This window comes from Oncorhynchus gorbuscha, linkage group LG15, assembly GCF_021184085.1.
Source record: "Oncorhynchus gorbuscha isolate QuinsamMale2020 ecotype Even-year linkage group LG15, OgorEven_v1.0, whole genome shotgun sequence".
Taxonomy (NCBI): Eukaryota; Metazoa; Chordata; class Actinopteri; order Salmoniformes; family Salmonidae; genus Oncorhynchus; species Oncorhynchus gorbuscha.
Genome location: NC_060187.1, coordinates 17362864 through 17379750, shown reverse-complemented (window position 1 = coordinate 17379750; position 16887 = coordinate 17362864). Strand labels below are relative to the sequence as shown.

The following is a 16887-nucleotide window of genomic DNA, read 5'->3' as shown; positions in this document are numbered from 1 at the left end:
TGTCTGTGTGTTTGAGGAGAGTTAGGGTTAGAATTGTGTGTCTGTGTGTGAGTGAGGAGAGTTAGGGTTATAATTGTGTGTCTGTGTGTGTGTGAATGTCTGTGTGTGTGTGAGTGAGGAGAGTTAGGGTTAGAATAGTGTGTCTGTGTGTGTATGAGTCTGTGTGTGTGTGTGTGAGTGAGGAGAGTTAGGGTTAGAATAGTGTGTGTGTGTGTGTGTGTGTGTGTGTGGAGAATTAGGGTTATATGAGAGTCTGTGGTGTTAATCCATGATACATCTATCAACCCTTCACAGTGCTCCATGTGTCTCTGTGGTTTAAAATGTGAACATTGGGCTTTGTGGCTCGACCTGTTCACACATTCCACTCTAGCCTTGGTTTGACTGATGCATGTGTGTGTGTGTGTGAGTATATGTGTGTGTGTTAGAGACAGAGAGTGTGTGTGTGTATCACCCAGATCTGCTGCTAGTCTAGAGCGTGGCCGGCTCTGCCCGGCTGGCCCGACTGGGGGACAGAGTAACTATTAACACCTCGGGTCATGTCTGGTGTGTTGCGTCATAGCAGTGGTCCTAAATGAAAATATGTCTATGTGCTTGACCGCGAACGCTCTCCTTTACAAACAGGAGGATTAGCTGTCTGTCTGTAGTGAGAGTCTATCACACCATACTGATCAGCCTTCACTAAGTCTGTTTTAAAATAATTATTTTCTCTTCTCTCAAATCCATACTGGACACCGACCCATTCTGGGTGCCGATATTTTTTATTTATTTCACCTTTATTTAACCAGGTAGGCTAGTTGAGAATAAGTTCTCATTTGCAACTGCAACCTGGCCAAGATAAAGCAAAGCAGTTTGACACATACAACAACACAGAGTTACACATGGAATAAACAAACATACAATCAATAATACAGTAGAAAAAAATCTATGTGCAAATGAGGTAGGATAAGAGGTAAGGCAATAAATAGGCCATAGTGGCAAAGTAATTACAATTTAGTAATTAAACACTGGAATGGTAGAATGTGCAGAAGATAAATGTAAACGTAGAGATACTGGGGTGCAAAGGAGAAAGATAAATAAATAAGTACAGTGTGGGGATGAGGTAGATTGGATGGGCTATTTACAGATGAGCTATGTACAGGTCCAGTGATCTGTGAGCTGCTCTGACAGCTGGTGCTTAAAGCTAGTGATGGAGGTAAGAGTCTCCAGCTTTAATGATTTTTGCAGTTCGTTCCAGTTATTGGCAGCAGAGAACTGGAAGGAGAGGCAGCCAAAGGAAGAATTGGCTTTGGGGGTGACCAGCGAGATATACAGTGGGGCAAAAAAGTATTTAGTTAGCCACCAACTGTGCAGGTTCTCCCACTTAAAAAGACGAGAGAGGCCTGTAATTTTCATCATAGGTACACTTCAACTATGACAGACAAAATGAGAAAAAAAAATCCAGAAAATCACATTGTAGGATTTTTAATGAATTTATTTGCAAATTATGGTGGAAAATAAGTATTTGGTCAATAACAAAAGTTTATCTCAATACGAGAATTGAGCCCTGTGGCACCCCCATAGAAACTGCCAGAGGTCCGGACAACAGGCATTCCGATTTGACACACTGAACTCTATCAGAGAAGTAGTTGGTGAACCAGGCAAGGCAATCATTTGAGAAACCAAGGCTGTTGAGTCTGCCGAATAGAATGTGCTGATTGACAGAGTCGAAAGCCTTAGCCAGGTCGATGAATACGGCTGCACAGTAATGTCTCGATGGCAGTTATGATATTGTTTAGGACCTTGAGCGAGGCTGAGGTGCACCCATGACCAGCTCTGAAACCAGATTGCATAGTGGAGAAGGTATGGCGGGATTCAAAATGGTTGATAATCTGTTTGTTAACTTGGCTTTCGAAGACCATAGAAAAGGCAGGGTAGAATAGATATAGGTCTGTAGCAGTTTGGGTCTCCCCCTTTGAAGAGGGGGATGACTACGGCAGCTTTCCAATCTATGGGAATCTCAGATGATACGAAAGAGGTTGAATAGGCTAGTAATAGGGGATGCAACAATTTCAGCAGTTAATTCTAGAAATAGTGGGTGCAGATTGTATATCCCAGCTGATTTGTAGGTGTCCAGATTTTGCAGTTCTTTCATCAGCTATCTGGATTTGGGTGAATGAGAAGTGGGGGAGGTTGGGGCAAGTTGCTGTGGGGAGCGCAGGGCTGTTGACCGGGGTAGGGGTAGCCAGGTGGAAAGCATGGCCAAACGTAGAAAAATGCTTATTGAAATGATCAATTATAGTGGATTTATCGGTGGTGACAGTGTTTCCTAGCCTCAGTGCAGTGAGTAGCTGGGAGGAGGTGTTCTTATTCTCCATGGACTTTACAGTGTCCCAGAACTTTTTTGAGTTTGTGCTACAGGATGCACATTTCTGCTTGAAAAAGCTTGCCTTTGCTTTCCTAACTGCCTGTGTATATTTGTTCCTAACTTGCCTGAAAAGTTGCATATCATGGGGGCTGTTCGATGCTAATGCAGAACGCCACAGGATGTTTTTGTGTTGGTTAAGGACAATCAGGTCTGGAGAGAACCAAGGGCTATATCTTTTCCTGGTTCTACATTTTTTGAATGGGGCATGCTTATTTAAGATGGTGAGGGAGGATCTTTTAAATAATAACCAGGCATCCTCTACTGACGTGATGAGGTCAATATCCTTTCAGGATACCCGGGCCAGGTCGATTAGAAAGGCCTGCTTGCTGAAGTGTTTTAGGGAGTGTTTGACAGTGATGAGGGGTGGTCGTTTGACCGCAGACCCATTATGGATGCAGGCAATGAGGCAGTGATCGCTGAGATCTTGGTTGAAAACAGCAAAGGTGTATTTGGAGGGCAGGTTGGTTAGGTTGATATCTATGAGGATGCCCATGTTTATGGATTTGGGGTTGTATCTGGTGGGTTCATTGATAATTTGTGTGAGATTGAGGACATCAAGCATAGATTGTAGGATGGCCGGGGTGTTAAACATGTCACAGTTTAGATAGGTACACTGTTTGTATTCGGTCATGTTTCCGGTCACCTTTCCCTGATTAAAAGCAGTGTTTCCCGCTTTCAGTTTTGTGTGAATTGTGCCTTCAATCCACGGGTTCTGGTTTGGGAATCTTTTAATAGTTGCTGTGGGTACGACATCTCCGATGCACTTGCTAATAAACTCGCTCACCGACTCAGCGTATTCGTCAATGTTGTTGTTTGACTTAATGCGGAACATATCCCAGTCCACGTGATCGAAGCAATCTTGAAGCGCGGAATCAGATTGGTCGGACCAGCGTTGAACAGACCTGAGCATGGGAACTTCCTGTTTTAGTTTCTGTCTATAGGCAGGGAGCAACAAAATTGAGTCGTGGTCAGCTTTTCCGAAAGGAGGGCAGGGGAGGGCCTTGTATGCATCGCGGAAGTTAGAATAACAACGATCCAGGGTTTTACCAGCCCTGTTTGCACAATCAATATGCTGATAGAATTTAGGGAGTCTTGTTTTCAGATTAGCCATGTTAAAATCCCCAGCTACAATGAATGCAGCTTCAGGATATGTGGTTTCCAGTTTACATAGAGTCAAATGAAGTTTGTTCAGGGCCATCAATGTGTCTGCTTGGAGGGGAATATATGCGGCTGCGATTATAATCATAGAGAATTCTCTTGGTAGATAATGCGGTCGACATTTGATTGTGAGGAATTCTAAGTCAGGTGAACAGAAGGACTTGGGGGGCAATCAATTCACATATGGTGTCCAGGGCACAGCTGGGGGCAGAGTAAGTACAGTAAGAGATTTGTTTCTGGAAAGATTAATTTTTAAAAGTAGTAGTTCGAATTGTTTGGGTACAGACCTGGATAGTAAGACAGAACTCTGCAGGCTAACACCGCCGCCTTTGGCAGTTCTATCTTGTTGGAAAATGTTATATTTAGGGATGGAAATTTCAGGGTTTTGGTGGACTTCCTAAGCCAGGATTCAGATATGGCTAGGATATCCGGGTTGGCAGAGTGTGCTAAAGTATTGGATAAAACAAACTTAGGGAGGAGGCTTCTAATGTTAACATGCATGAAACCAAGGCTATTACGGTTACAGAAGTCATCAAAAGAGAGCGCCTGGGAAATAGGAGTGGAGTTGGGGGCTGCAGGGCCTGGATTAACCTCTACATCACCAGAGGAACAGAGGAGGAGTAGGATGAGGGTACGGCTAAAGGCTATCAGGACTGGTCGTTTAGTGCGTTCAGAGCAGAGAGGAAAAGGAGCAGGTTTCTGGGCGTAAGAGAATAGATCCAAGGCATAATGTACAGACAAAAGTATGGTAGGATGTGAGTACATTGGAGGTAAACCTAGGCATTGAGTAATGATGAGAGAGATATTGTCTCCAGAGACATTTAAACCAGGTGATGTCACCGCATATGTGGGAGGTGAAACTAAATGTTTGGTTAAGGCATATTGAGTAGGGCTAGAGGCTCTACAGTGAAATAAGACAGTAATCACTAACCAGGACAGTAATGGACAAGGCATATTGATATTAGGGAGAGGCATACATAGCCGGGTGATCAATAGGGGTCCAGCGAGTTGTTGGGCTGGCTGGAGACATGGCGATTCAGACAGCTAGCCTTGTATATATGCCTTGTCCATCCCTTACTTCAAAGGCAATTATAGTCAATGAACTAATCACTCATCATCATATTGATGTGATTGGCCTGACTGAAACATGGCTTAAGCCTGATGAATTTACTGTGTTAAATGAGGCCTCACCTCCTGGCTACACTAGTGACCATATCCCCCGTGCATCCCGCAAAGGAGGAGGTGTTGCTAACATTTACGATAGCAATGAGCTTCTAGTCATGAAATCTATGCAGCCTACTCTATCACTTTTTATAGCTACTGTTTACAAGCCTCCTGGGCCATATACAGTGTTCCTCATTGAGTTCCCCGAATTCCTATCGGACCTTGTAGTCATAGCAGATAATATTCTAATCTTTGGTGACTTTAATATTCACATGGAAAAGTCCACAGACCCACTCCAAAAGGCTTTCGGTGCCATCATCGACTCAGTGGATCTTCTGTTGAATCTGACAATTAATCTTAATGGTTGTACAGTCGTCTCAAATAAAACTGTGAAGGACCTCGGCGTTACTCTGCACCCTGATCTCTCTTTTGAAGAACATATCAAGACTGTTTCAAGGACAGCTTTTTTCCATCTACGTAACATTGCAAAAATCAGAAACTTTCTGTCCAAAAATGATGCAGAAAAATTAATCCATGCTTTTGTCACTTCTAGGTTAGACTACTGCAATGCTCTACTTTCCGGCTACCTGGATAAAGCACTAAATAAACTTCAGTTAGTGATAAATACGGCTGCTAAAATCCTGACTAGAACCCAAAAAATTGTATCATATTACTCCAGTGCTAGCCTCTCTACACTGGCTTCCTGTCAAGGCAAGGGCTGATTTCAAGGTTTTACTGCTAACCTACAAAGCATTACATGGGCTTGCTCCTACCTGATTTGGTCCTGCCGTACATACCTACACGTACGCTACGGTCACAAGACGCAGGCCTCCTAATTGTCCCTAGAATTTCTAAGCAACAGCTGGAGGCAAGGCTTTCTCCTATAGAGCTCCATTTTTATGGAATGGTCTGCCTACCCATGTGAGAGATGCAAACTCGGTCTCAACCTTTAGGTCTTCACTGAAGACTCATCTCTTCAGTAGGTCATATGATTTAGTGTGGTCTGGCCCAGGAGTGTGAAGGTGAACGGAAATTCTCTGGAGCAACAAACCGCCCTTGCTGTCTTTGCCTGGCCGGTTCCCCTCTTTCCACTGGGATTCTCTGCCTCTAACCCTATTACAGGGGCTGAGTCACTGGCTTACTAGGGCTCTTTCATACCACTGTGTCATCGGATGGGGCCACAGTGTCTCCTGACCCCTCCTGTCTCAGCCTCCAGTATTTATGCTGCAGTAGTTTATATGTCGGGTGGCTCGGTCGGTTTGTTATATCTGGAGTACTTCTCCTGTCCTATCCGGTGTCCTGTGTGAATTAGCAGAAGTGTCTTATAGGGACATATCGTTGGAGGAAAGCTTGTTTTGGCCTCCGCGTGAATTGACGTTGATAGACCAGTCGTGATGGATTAATAGGGTTTCCGAGTAGTAGAGGGGTCCAAGTCCATTTGGCAAGATAGGTGTAGTGGCCCAAGAAATTTGCCAATGGATCTATACAGCTAACAGTCCAATATGCTCTAGCCAGCTAGCAGCTAGCGGGTCGTGGCTAGCGGATGGCCATTCAGGGGACGGCGCGATATCGAGGCCAGTTGAATACCCCCTCGAGCAGATTATGTCATAGTCCAGTCATGAAGGATCGGCGGGGTTCCGTGCCCCATACCGGCAGTAGAAGGGGTCCGGGTATTGTAGCCCAGGAGTGGTGGGCCTCTTTAGCTAGCCGGGAGAAAGGGCCTAGCATGGGATAGCTCCAGGCTAATTGGTGCTTGCTCTGGAACCGACGTTAGCTAGTACTCGGATAGCAGCTAGCTAGCTGCGATGATCCAGATGAAAATGTCCAGAGCTTGCGGTAGGAATCCGGGGATATGGTGAGAAAACAGGTCTGGTATGCTCTGGTATGAGTCGCGTTGTACAAACTGGCGAGAAATTTCCGAGATAAAGGTTAGCTGATGACCGCTAGCAGTGGTTTGCTGACTACTAGCTAGTAGCTAGTGAGCTGGCTAGCATCTGTAGGGGGATTCCGGATTTGAGGTAAATAATACTTTAGAAAAAAAACACATCCGCACCACATTGGGTGAGGCGGGTTGCAGGAGTGTTTTGAAGTTGAGTTTTCGAAAAATTATAAAAAATATATGCGAAGAAAAAGATATACACGGGACACGACAAGATGAGGACAAAAGACGTCTGACTGCTACGCCATCTTAGAACAATCCAGCCAGCAGATATGACAATGGTGTCCCAGCCTAGGAGACATACAAGAAAAGCAGTCTGTAGGAAATGCAAGACTAATAGGACAACGAGGATGTAACTGATGATGAACAATGCCTGAATGATGTTAGACCAGATGAATGATGTTAGACCAGATGAATGATGTTAGACCAGATGAATGATGTTAGACCAGCTGAATGATGTTAGACCAGCTGAATGATGTTAGACCAGCTGAATGATGTTAGACCAGCTGAATGATGTTAGACCAGCTGAATGATGTTAGACCAGCTGAATGATGTTAGACCAGCTGAATGATGTTAGACCAGCTGAATGATGTTAGACCAGCTGAATGATGTTAGACCAGCTGAATGATGTTAGACCAGCTGAATGATGTTAGACCAGTACTGCTTATCCCACACCTCCTGGGCACAATTCACCCTTTACTTAACTCGGCCCACAGAGATATTGTCGCTACTGTCAAGCTTTACAACCCCCCTGCAGATGAAAGTTGTGCTATCTGATGTAAGACAATGGGGCATAACAAAAACTACTGACACTACTTATTGAATTAGTGCATGTCTTTCTTCTAGTCACTAGTGCACAGTGTATTTTCAGCAACACATTTAGAATATGTGGAATGTTCACAGTTCACACACAATAATCTTCCCCGACCCGTGTAGACAATGGTTGTTTTTAAGAACATACAAAAACAGTTCCTATCCAAAAGTCTTCCAAATCCTAACAGTCCAGGGATCAGGAGAATGGTTATTACACTCTAATAGTTTCCTGTTGATGTCATTATTTTTGATTGGTCCTTGACACACATTTCTTCCCAGAGAACAGACTGTTATTGGCTAATGTTCCGTGTGTATTCCTGTCCGCTTAGGCTGGTGTCTAATCAGGAAGCTGAATGCGGGGGCACAAGTGGTTTGTGGTGGTGTGTTCAGGGGTCTGCTGCTCCTCATGATCTGATTAGGCCAGAGGCTGGACCAGAGGCTGGGTATATTGGGCCTAGGGCTGGAGTATTGGGCCTGAGGTCTAGGTCTGAGACTGGGGTATGGGGATGGGGTATTGGGCCTGAGGTCTAGGTCTGGGGTATAGGGCCGGAGGTCTAGGGCTGGAGTATTGGGCCTGAGGTCTAGGTCTGGGGTATTGGGCCTGCGGTCTAGGTCTGGGTTATTGGGCCTGAGGTCTAGGTCTCGATCTGGGGTATAAGGGCCTGAGGTCTAGGTCTGGGGTATTGGGCCTGAGGTCTAGGTCTGGGGTATAGGGCCTGAGGTCTAGGTCTAAGGTATTGGTCCTGAGGTCTAGGTCTAAGGTATTGGTCCTGAGGTCTAGGTCTGGGGTATAGGGCCTGAGGTCTAAGTCTGGGGGTTTTGGGCCTGAGGTCTAAGTCGGGGGTTTTGGGCCTGAGGTCTAGGTCGGGGGTATTGGGCCTGAGGTCTAGGTCTGGGGTATTGGGCCTGAGGTCTAGATCTGGGGTATAGGGCCTGAGGTCTAGGTCTGGGGTATAGGGCCTGAGGTCTAGGTCTGGGGTATAGGGCCTGAGGTCTAGGGTATAGGGCCTGAGGTCTAGGGTATAGGGCCTGAGGTCTAGGTCTAGGGTATTGGTCCTGAGGTCTAGGTCTGGGGTATAGGGCCTGAGGTCTAGGTCTGGGGTATAGGGCCTGAGGTCTAAGTCTGGGGTTTTGGGCCTGAGGTCTAGGTCGGGGGTATTGGGCCTGAGGTCTAGGTTTGGGGTATAGGGCTTGGTCCAAGCCTAGGGGGGTCAGTCAGTCAGGGAGTCCTGGAAGCAGGAAATACCAGGAGCCCTGGCCTGCTGGAAAGGCAAAATGTGGTGAGGGAGAAGGAGCATTTCAGGAAGAGAGGCAGTATTTGTGGGAGATGACTTCATGGCTGAGGCTTGGCAGTGATAGCAGTGGAGAGCCTCGATTGTTATGAGTGCGTTCAGTTGATGGAATTCATCCGGTCCACGTCCTCGGTCCTCAGCTTGGGAGGGCTAAACATAGTATGACAGCAGACTATGCAAGGCACACACACATGCACGCAAGGCACACACACACAGACACTCACACGCAAACACGCACACTGGCTGCCACATTCGGGTGCCATCATCCATACTGTATCCAAACCATGACTCAGTATCAGGCCAGACATGGTGACATGACAATAGAGTCACAGCCTGCTCTAATAACAAATTCCCAGTTTGGTCTGTTGACAACACAACATACTAACCTTATCCCTGCTCATCTCATCACCACTACTTCAATATCAAGATTAGGGGTGCGTTCACAAAAGCTCACCCCAAGGGAATCCAGCCAGCAGGCATGTAATACAATTAGATTAGAGCTACATTCACAACAACAACCCCGTTAAGTTCATTAGAGCTACTTTCACAACAATAGCAAACCATTTGCATTCGTTACAATAGCTAGCATTCACAACCACCCCTTTATGTTCATTACACCTAGATTCACTAGTCACTTTCACCCTGAGCAGAACATTACCTAATTGAAAATCTGATCTCAGACATTCATTAAAATATTTTATAACCAGAGCTAATTGCATGTTGGAGAGGGGGTGATGTAATGTGTAATTACAACACTGTGAGACACTGTCATTAACTCATGCTAATGACCCTTCACTCTCTCTCTTTCTCTTCAGTAGCTAATTAACAGAGCTTGATAATAGTATGGAATCTTAATGGGGCTCCAGTCTGTATCAAATAAAAGTGTGTTGTATTAGTTAGCTGTCACCATGACCTAATAATTAATCAGCAGTGTATTAGTATGTGGATATGCTGGCCTTAGTGTGTTTAATGAGGATAACATAGGGGGACAAATAAGGGACTAAACCTATGCAGTCTTTACACATCTCACTGATAAGAATACTTGTGGACTACAGGAAGAGGAGCTGATGCAATTGTAGCAGCTAATGGGGATCCATAACTGTCTGTCTGTCTGTCTGTCTGTCTGTCTGTCTGTCTGTCTGTCTGTCTGTCTGTCTGTCTGTCTGTCTGTCTGTCTGTCTGTCTGTCTGTCTGTCTGTCTGTCTGTCTGTATCTGTCTGTATCTGTCTGTGTCTGTCTGTGTCTGTCTGTGTCTGTCTGTGTCTGTATCTGTCTGTATCTGTCTGTGGTTGACGTGTGTAGATGGTTTACTGACAGTGTTACAATCCTCTGCAGCCCTGGGCCAGTAGAGGGCGACGTCTCCCTGAGTAGGCAGATGAGGTGTGTGCATGCCAGTCTTCTGCCATGGTGATGGGGAATTCTGTGTGTCTGTCCATCAGAAAATAACAGGCAGAGATTTATTCAACAGCCTCCGTGAATGGCATTAAGTACCAACATGTCACTGTCAGTGTGTTTGTGTTTGTTCCCCGTCCATTACGAAGAAGATCTGTATTCCCGATAGGGAGTGTGTGCTTGTGTTTTGTTTTAACTACCAGAAAGCCTCACAAGGATAGTAAAACAAGGAAAATTGGATAAAATGGGGGATATTTCGCCGGGTCCCCACAAGAAAAATGTAGATTGAGGTTAAATATTGTATAACAGGGATTACACAGTAGATTACCTACGAACATACATTTATCAGAGGGAGATCACATTGATATCATGTGGTTTCTGCAGGCTTGTAGAAGTTTCAGTCAGAGGCAGGCATCAAACCACAGAGAGAGGGAGGGTGATCTGGACGTGTGTGTAAGGTGGTGGTGATGGTACTGAGTCAACATGTGCGATGTCCTGTCTTCCCTGTCAACGGTACTGTTGCTTTACGCTGAAGAATCCATCTTCCCAATGCAGTGTGCTTACCTCACTTGTTTGTATTCGGCGTATGTGACAAATAAAATTTGATTAGATTTTATATGACTTAGAGGTGAGATGAGGTCAGGTAATATGAACTCCGAAATGACCTCCATATGATGGCCAAGGGCAAGATGATAGCCGTTATTCAGCACATCAAGTGTGAGATCTCACCTGAAAAAACCTCCTCAACACAGAGACCTAATTTTCCACTAAGAACTTGAAGAATTTCTATCAAAACTTTAGGTATTGCAAACGTAACTGTGCATTAAAATATTTTTGTGTGTTCCATTTATATTTTATTGAAATGCAAATTGTAACACAAGCACAAAATGATTGGGTAAATGGCGAGCCATGATGGTGGATAAATTACAAAGCTCCTGAAAGGAGAAAGATAGTAAGCACTGTAATGTTTTCACCATTTTGTGCTTGTATAAGAATGGAAAGAATATTGTGATGGACATTTTCTACTGGACGTGTTTAAAAATACACGAGGATGGGATGTGAGAGTATATTTCAATTATGTTTTCTGCAAACACTATTAAACTAAATGTAATTAAAAAGAGATGGTGCAAAGGAAAGTAAGAACATAGTTCTATCTTGCATGACCCATACGCTCATTGGTGACTCATACCTTCAGGGCTTTCTGGGCTGGTTCGCTGGAGCCAATCACGATGAGGCCTGGTCCTCCCATGCTGCAGAAGCTCTTTAGGTGTAGACCATCAGTGACAGGGACGGTGGACACAGCGTAGTCCTGCAAACACACAACAACCCTACTGCATTACACACACTGATAATTGGACTAAACAGGCCCCACTGGGAAAGGTAACCTAACCGGCATTGGTTGAGAGTTTGACAGATGGGTTCACCAAAGCCCTAGGCCACAGATTAGCTGAGAGTCTGAGAGGTGAGGTCACCGGAGCCCCAGGACACAGGCCCCTCCCCTCAGTCTGTAATTACAGCGGTGGTTTTAGGACAGAGAGAGAGAACAGTCCATGACTTGGGTGACTGGAGTCTTTGACTATTTTTTGGGCCTTCCTCTGACACCGCCTAGTATATAGGTCCTAGATGTGAGGAAGCTTGGCCCCAGTGATGTACTGGGTCATCCGCACTACCGTCTGTTGAGCCTTACAGTCTGATGCAGAGCAGTTGCCATACCAGGTGCATACGATGGTACAGCTGTAGAGCTTTTTGGGGACCCATGCAAAATCTTTTCAGTCTCCTGAGGGGGAAAAGGTGTTGTCGTGACCTCTTCACAACTGTCTTGGTGTGTTTGGACCATGATAGTTCTTTAGCTCACTGCACATGTTGCCTGTAATCCATGGCTTTTGGTTGCGATATGACGTACAATCACTGTGGGGACAACATCATCGATGCACTTATTGATTAAGCTAGTGACTGAGGTGGTGTACTCCTCAATGCCATTGGATGAATCCCGGGAACATTTTCCAGTCTGTGCTAGCAAAACAGTCCTATAGTGTAGCATCCGTGTCATCTGACCACTTCCATATTGAGCGAGACACTGGTACTTCCTGCTTAAGGTTTTGCTTGTAAGCAGGAATCAGGAGGATATAATTATGGTCAGATTTGCCAAATGGAGGGCGAGTGACAGCTTTGTATGAGTCTCTGTTTGTGGAGTAAACGGCGTGACAGTACCCCCCCAAAGGTGCGGACTCCGGCCGCAAAACCTGACTCTAAAGGGTAGCGCCGTGGAGGCGCACTTAGAGGTGCCGCCCCCCATTCTGGCTGGATGCCAGTTTCCACCCGACAAATGCTGGACGCTGGCACCGAGCACACCGGCCTGTGAATACTCGGCCGAGACACAGTGCACATCACTCCATAGCATGGGGTCTGACCTGTCACCTGCTCGCCCCCGTAAGCACGGGGAGTGGGCTCAGGTCTCCAACCTGACGCAACCGAGGTGCACACAAACACACACAGAAAAATAATTACCCACAAAACACAGGTGGGAAAAGGCTACCTAAGTATGGTTCTCAATCAGTGACAATGACAGACAGCTGTCCCAGCCAAAAACAAAGAAATACAAAAACATAGAAAAAAGAACATAGAATGGTCACCCTAGTCACACCCTGGCCTAACCAAAATAGAGAATAAAAAGCCTCTCTATGGCCAGGGCGTGACAAGTACGTTGTCTTCTTGTGACATGGGTTTGATTAGCAGGTCCACTGTGGCAGGAATGGACATGTTATATAGAGTGTCAATTCACTGCTATGTCATATCTGAAACATCATACCTTCCCCTGTTTCTCTGGCCTGGTCCATATTAAGGGAAAAGTTCATTTGACTTACTTACTAAATGTTACTTACCTCCTTTTGCTTAAGAGTCAGCCTAGATGAAAGCAAATCTCCTCTCTGACTGGAACAAGGGACTGCTTTTCCTGACAGTTTATCATGTGTGAAATTGTCCTCTTCCCCTCATCACCAAAGTCTTTCCTGCTCTCTTAACTCAACCCTCAGAGTTCATTTGAATGAATCAAAGCAAAGTAGACCACTTAATCAAACTGTCGTCATTGCTTATCAATGGAAAGACAGTTTAGCCCAAACAGTGATTCAAAGAGATAGCAGAAGTAAAATGCCCTCCACTGAGCTTATTGTGAGAGACATGATAACAACTTACCATATTGTGGGGAATCTCAGCGATGTGTTCAGCTTTGAGATACATTTTGTGTGAGAAGTTCTGCTGTGCTAATTGTAATGTCTGTTCATTCATTTCTAGAGAAAGTTTTCTTTATGGCTTCTGACTGATGCTGTACAGTGTTGTGAACCTGAATGGGAGACAATAGCCTGGTACATTACTCTCCCCTGCACTTTGACCTCCTCCACTCCCTCCGTTTCCCCCAATCAACAAGGATCATAAAGGAGAAGAGATCCAACCCCTCACTCACATCTGTGGTTAATCCTGGTCTGACCAGAACAGAATGTTCAATGGTCCTAAATGTGATAAAGGAAGGAGGAAAAACGATAGTAGGGAAAAAGACCCGACTTATCAAGAATAAAAGTGAGAGGCTGAGAGAGATATGATGGTGGAATTTAAATGAGTCACAGACGGAGTCAGAAAAACAGGCAGTAAGAAACATTCAGATTATTGTTGGGGGTTGAACTCTCCAGGACCCCATGGCCTTACAAGTCAGCAAAGGCCTTCTGACTGTGTGTGTGTGTTAAGGAGACTGGGGTTGAATGACCCTCTTCTACCTAGAGTATATGCACTGATCTTCCAGTCCTCTAATATCTCAGTACAGTATGTGCAGGCCTTCTCTGGTTTCCCTTTGGTACTAATTCAATCAATTCATCTCATTAACTAACCATAGATTCCTGATACACCAGGTTTGCCAACTAATCAATGTCAAATCAAATGTATTTATAAAGCCCTTCTTAAATCAGCTGATACTGTATATCAAAGTGCTGTACAGAAACCCAGCCTAAAACCCCAAACAGCAAGCAATGCAGGTGTAGAAGCACGGTGGCTAGGAAAAACTCCCTAGAAAGGCCAAAACCTAGGAAGAAACCTAGAGAGGAACCAGGCTATGAGGGGTGGCCAGTCCTCTTCTGGCTGTGCCAGGTGGAGATTATAACAGAACATGGCCAAGATGTTCAAATGTTCATAAATGACCAGCCTGGTCAAATAATAATAATCACAGTAGTTGTCAAGGGTGCAACAAGTCAGCACCTCAGGAGTAAATGTCAGTTGGCTTTTCATAGCTGATCATTGAGAGGTTGTCGTCTAATCAATAGCTGATTAGAATGCCCTGTGGCCCTCGAGACCCCTGAATGAGACCAGGATTACCTCACTAATGGTGGTTTGATGGCACAGAAAGTAATCTCAGGGTGTACTGCTCTAGTCTCCTCTCACTCACCTTGAACGCGTCCGCCAGGATCTCAGCTCCTCTCTGATTGGTCCGTTTGGAAAGGCCCACGAAGAATTCTCTACCTGAGGAAAAACAGACAACAACCTGTGGTCAGTATGGAGAGCGAGAGGAAATAGAGGCATAAACAGATAGAGAGAGAAAGGAGGAAGAGAAGAGAGACACAGACGGATAGACAGACAGAGAGAGATAGATAGAAAGATAGAAACAAGAGTGGCCTTGTCACAACTTCTACCGAAGTCGGTTCCTCTCCTTGTTCGGACGGTGTTGACGTCACTGGTCTTCTAGCCATCGCCGATCCATTTTTCATTTTTCATTTGTTTTGTCTTGTTTTCCCACACACCTGGTTTTCATTCCCTCATTACGTGTTGTGTATTTAACCCTCTGTTCCCGCCATGCGGAATTGTTTGTTGTAAGTGCTTGTGCACATTGTTGTCTGGTGCGCGACGGGTTTTGTACCCATACGTTGTTATTCTGGATGCCGGTGGTTTGGTATATTAAACTGCTCTGGTTATTACCCAGTTCTGCGCTCCTGTGTCTGACTACTCTGCCACCAGTTACACACCCCTTACAGGCCTGAACGTTTTGCTCACCACTCCAGAGCAGAGCGAATGGGCATAGCTGCTGAGCTTTTACAAATGATCCATTAGCGACGCCGTTGCCAAGAGGAAATGTTTTTAGCCCTGCCTGCCATGTGAAACCCATTTCAGTTGGATGAGATGGGAGGAACACACCACGGAGAGAGAGCCAACGTCTAGAAACTCAATTAAGTGTTCTAGGGCTTTTTACAAGCCCTAAACAGCATACAGAATGAACCACACTAGATTCACAAGCAAGGCAGTACAACTGATACAGAACATACAGAGAGGGAACATTATAAAGACCTCGGTTTCTCTACCTCTGCTCTCATCAGGTTTATTGTGAGATGCCTGATGTGGAACAAGGCAGCTGATGAAATGAGATGGTGTGTGTTTGTGCGTGTGTGTGTGTGTGTGTTTGTGCGTGTGTGTGTGGGGGAGGCTTCTTTTCCATTTGAGAGAACCATTTTCAATCATGCATAAAAATGGTACCAGACAGCCAGTCAGTTTGTAATTTGCCATTTTAGTTCAGGTCACATCAACTACTTGACTATTCAGAGTTACAACTATTCTGAACAATTTTAATCACACCCCTGTGGTGATAGGTCATATCATTTGCATGATAAAGTGGTCATAAATGTTTAGTTCACTGAATATAGCAGTTTCCAGAGTGATCAATTATGGTAGTGGCACTGGCCTTGGCAGGTAATGGTGATAATAGTGTTTTATTGATGGGATATGGTGGTGTACCTGTAAAAAGGACGTCCCCTCCGTCCAGAGTGGCGTTCTCATCAGACATGTCAACGATGTTCAGGCCCAGCTCCTTCAGGGTCTGCCGCATGGTCGCTGTCTAGAATACACAAAGACACAGAGAGAGACAGACATGGTTAAGACACACATGGTTAAGACACAGAGAGAGAGAGACATGGTTAAGACACAGAGAGAGAGAGACATGGTTAAGACACAGAGAGAGAGAGACATGGTTAAGACACAGAGAGAGAGAGACATGGTTAAGACACAGAGAGAGAGAGACATGGTTAAGACACAGAGAGAGAGAGACATGGTTAAGACACACAGAGAGAGACAGACATGGTTAAGACACAGAGAGAGACACACATGGTTAAGACACAGAGAGAGACACACATGGTTAAGACACAGAGAGAGACACACATGGTTAACACACAGAGAGAGACACACATGGTTAACACACAGAGAGAGACACACATGGTTAACACACAGAGAGAGACACACATGGTTAACACACAGAGAGACACACATGGTTAACACACAGAGAGAGACACACATGGTTAACACACAGAGAGACACACATGGTTAACACACAGAGAGAGACACACATGGTTAACACACAGAGAGAGACACACATGGTTAACACACAGAGAGAGACACACATGGTTAACACACAGAGAGAGACACACATGGTTAACACACAGAGAGAGACACACATGGTTAACACACAGAGAGAGACACACATGGTTAACACACAGAGAGACACACATGGTTAACACACAGAGAGACACATGGTTAACACACAGAGAGAGACACACAGAGAGAGACACACATGGTTAACACACAGGTACCCGCACACAAAACATTCACTGCATGCCATCAATCTCTACTGCAAAGAGCTGAGATTACATTGTAATGAGATTACATTACAACACACACCAACAGTAGAGCTCTCAATGACA

General features: G+C 45.1%; 1 protein-coding gene across 2 annotated transcripts in view; it reads right to left on the bottom strand.

Moving 5' to 3' along the window:
- The window catches only part of ddah1 (dimethylarginine dimethylaminohydrolase 1), a 148849-nt gene that overhangs the window by 17081 nt on the left and 114881 nt on the right, over positions 1-16887 (bottom strand). For both annotated transcript variants that reach the window (XM_046300245.1, XM_046300244.1), the window contains exons 2-4: positions 15929-16028; positions 14592-14665; positions 11352-11471 (exon numbers count right to left, since the gene is read on the bottom strand). In XM_046300245.1, the coding sequence (XP_046156201.1) occupies positions 11352-11471; positions 14592-14665; positions 15929-16019 (285 nt within the window). In that variant the 5' untranslated portion in view covers positions 16020-16028. The remainder of the gene's footprint in view (positions 1-11351; positions 11472-14591; positions 14666-15928; positions 16029-16887) is intronic.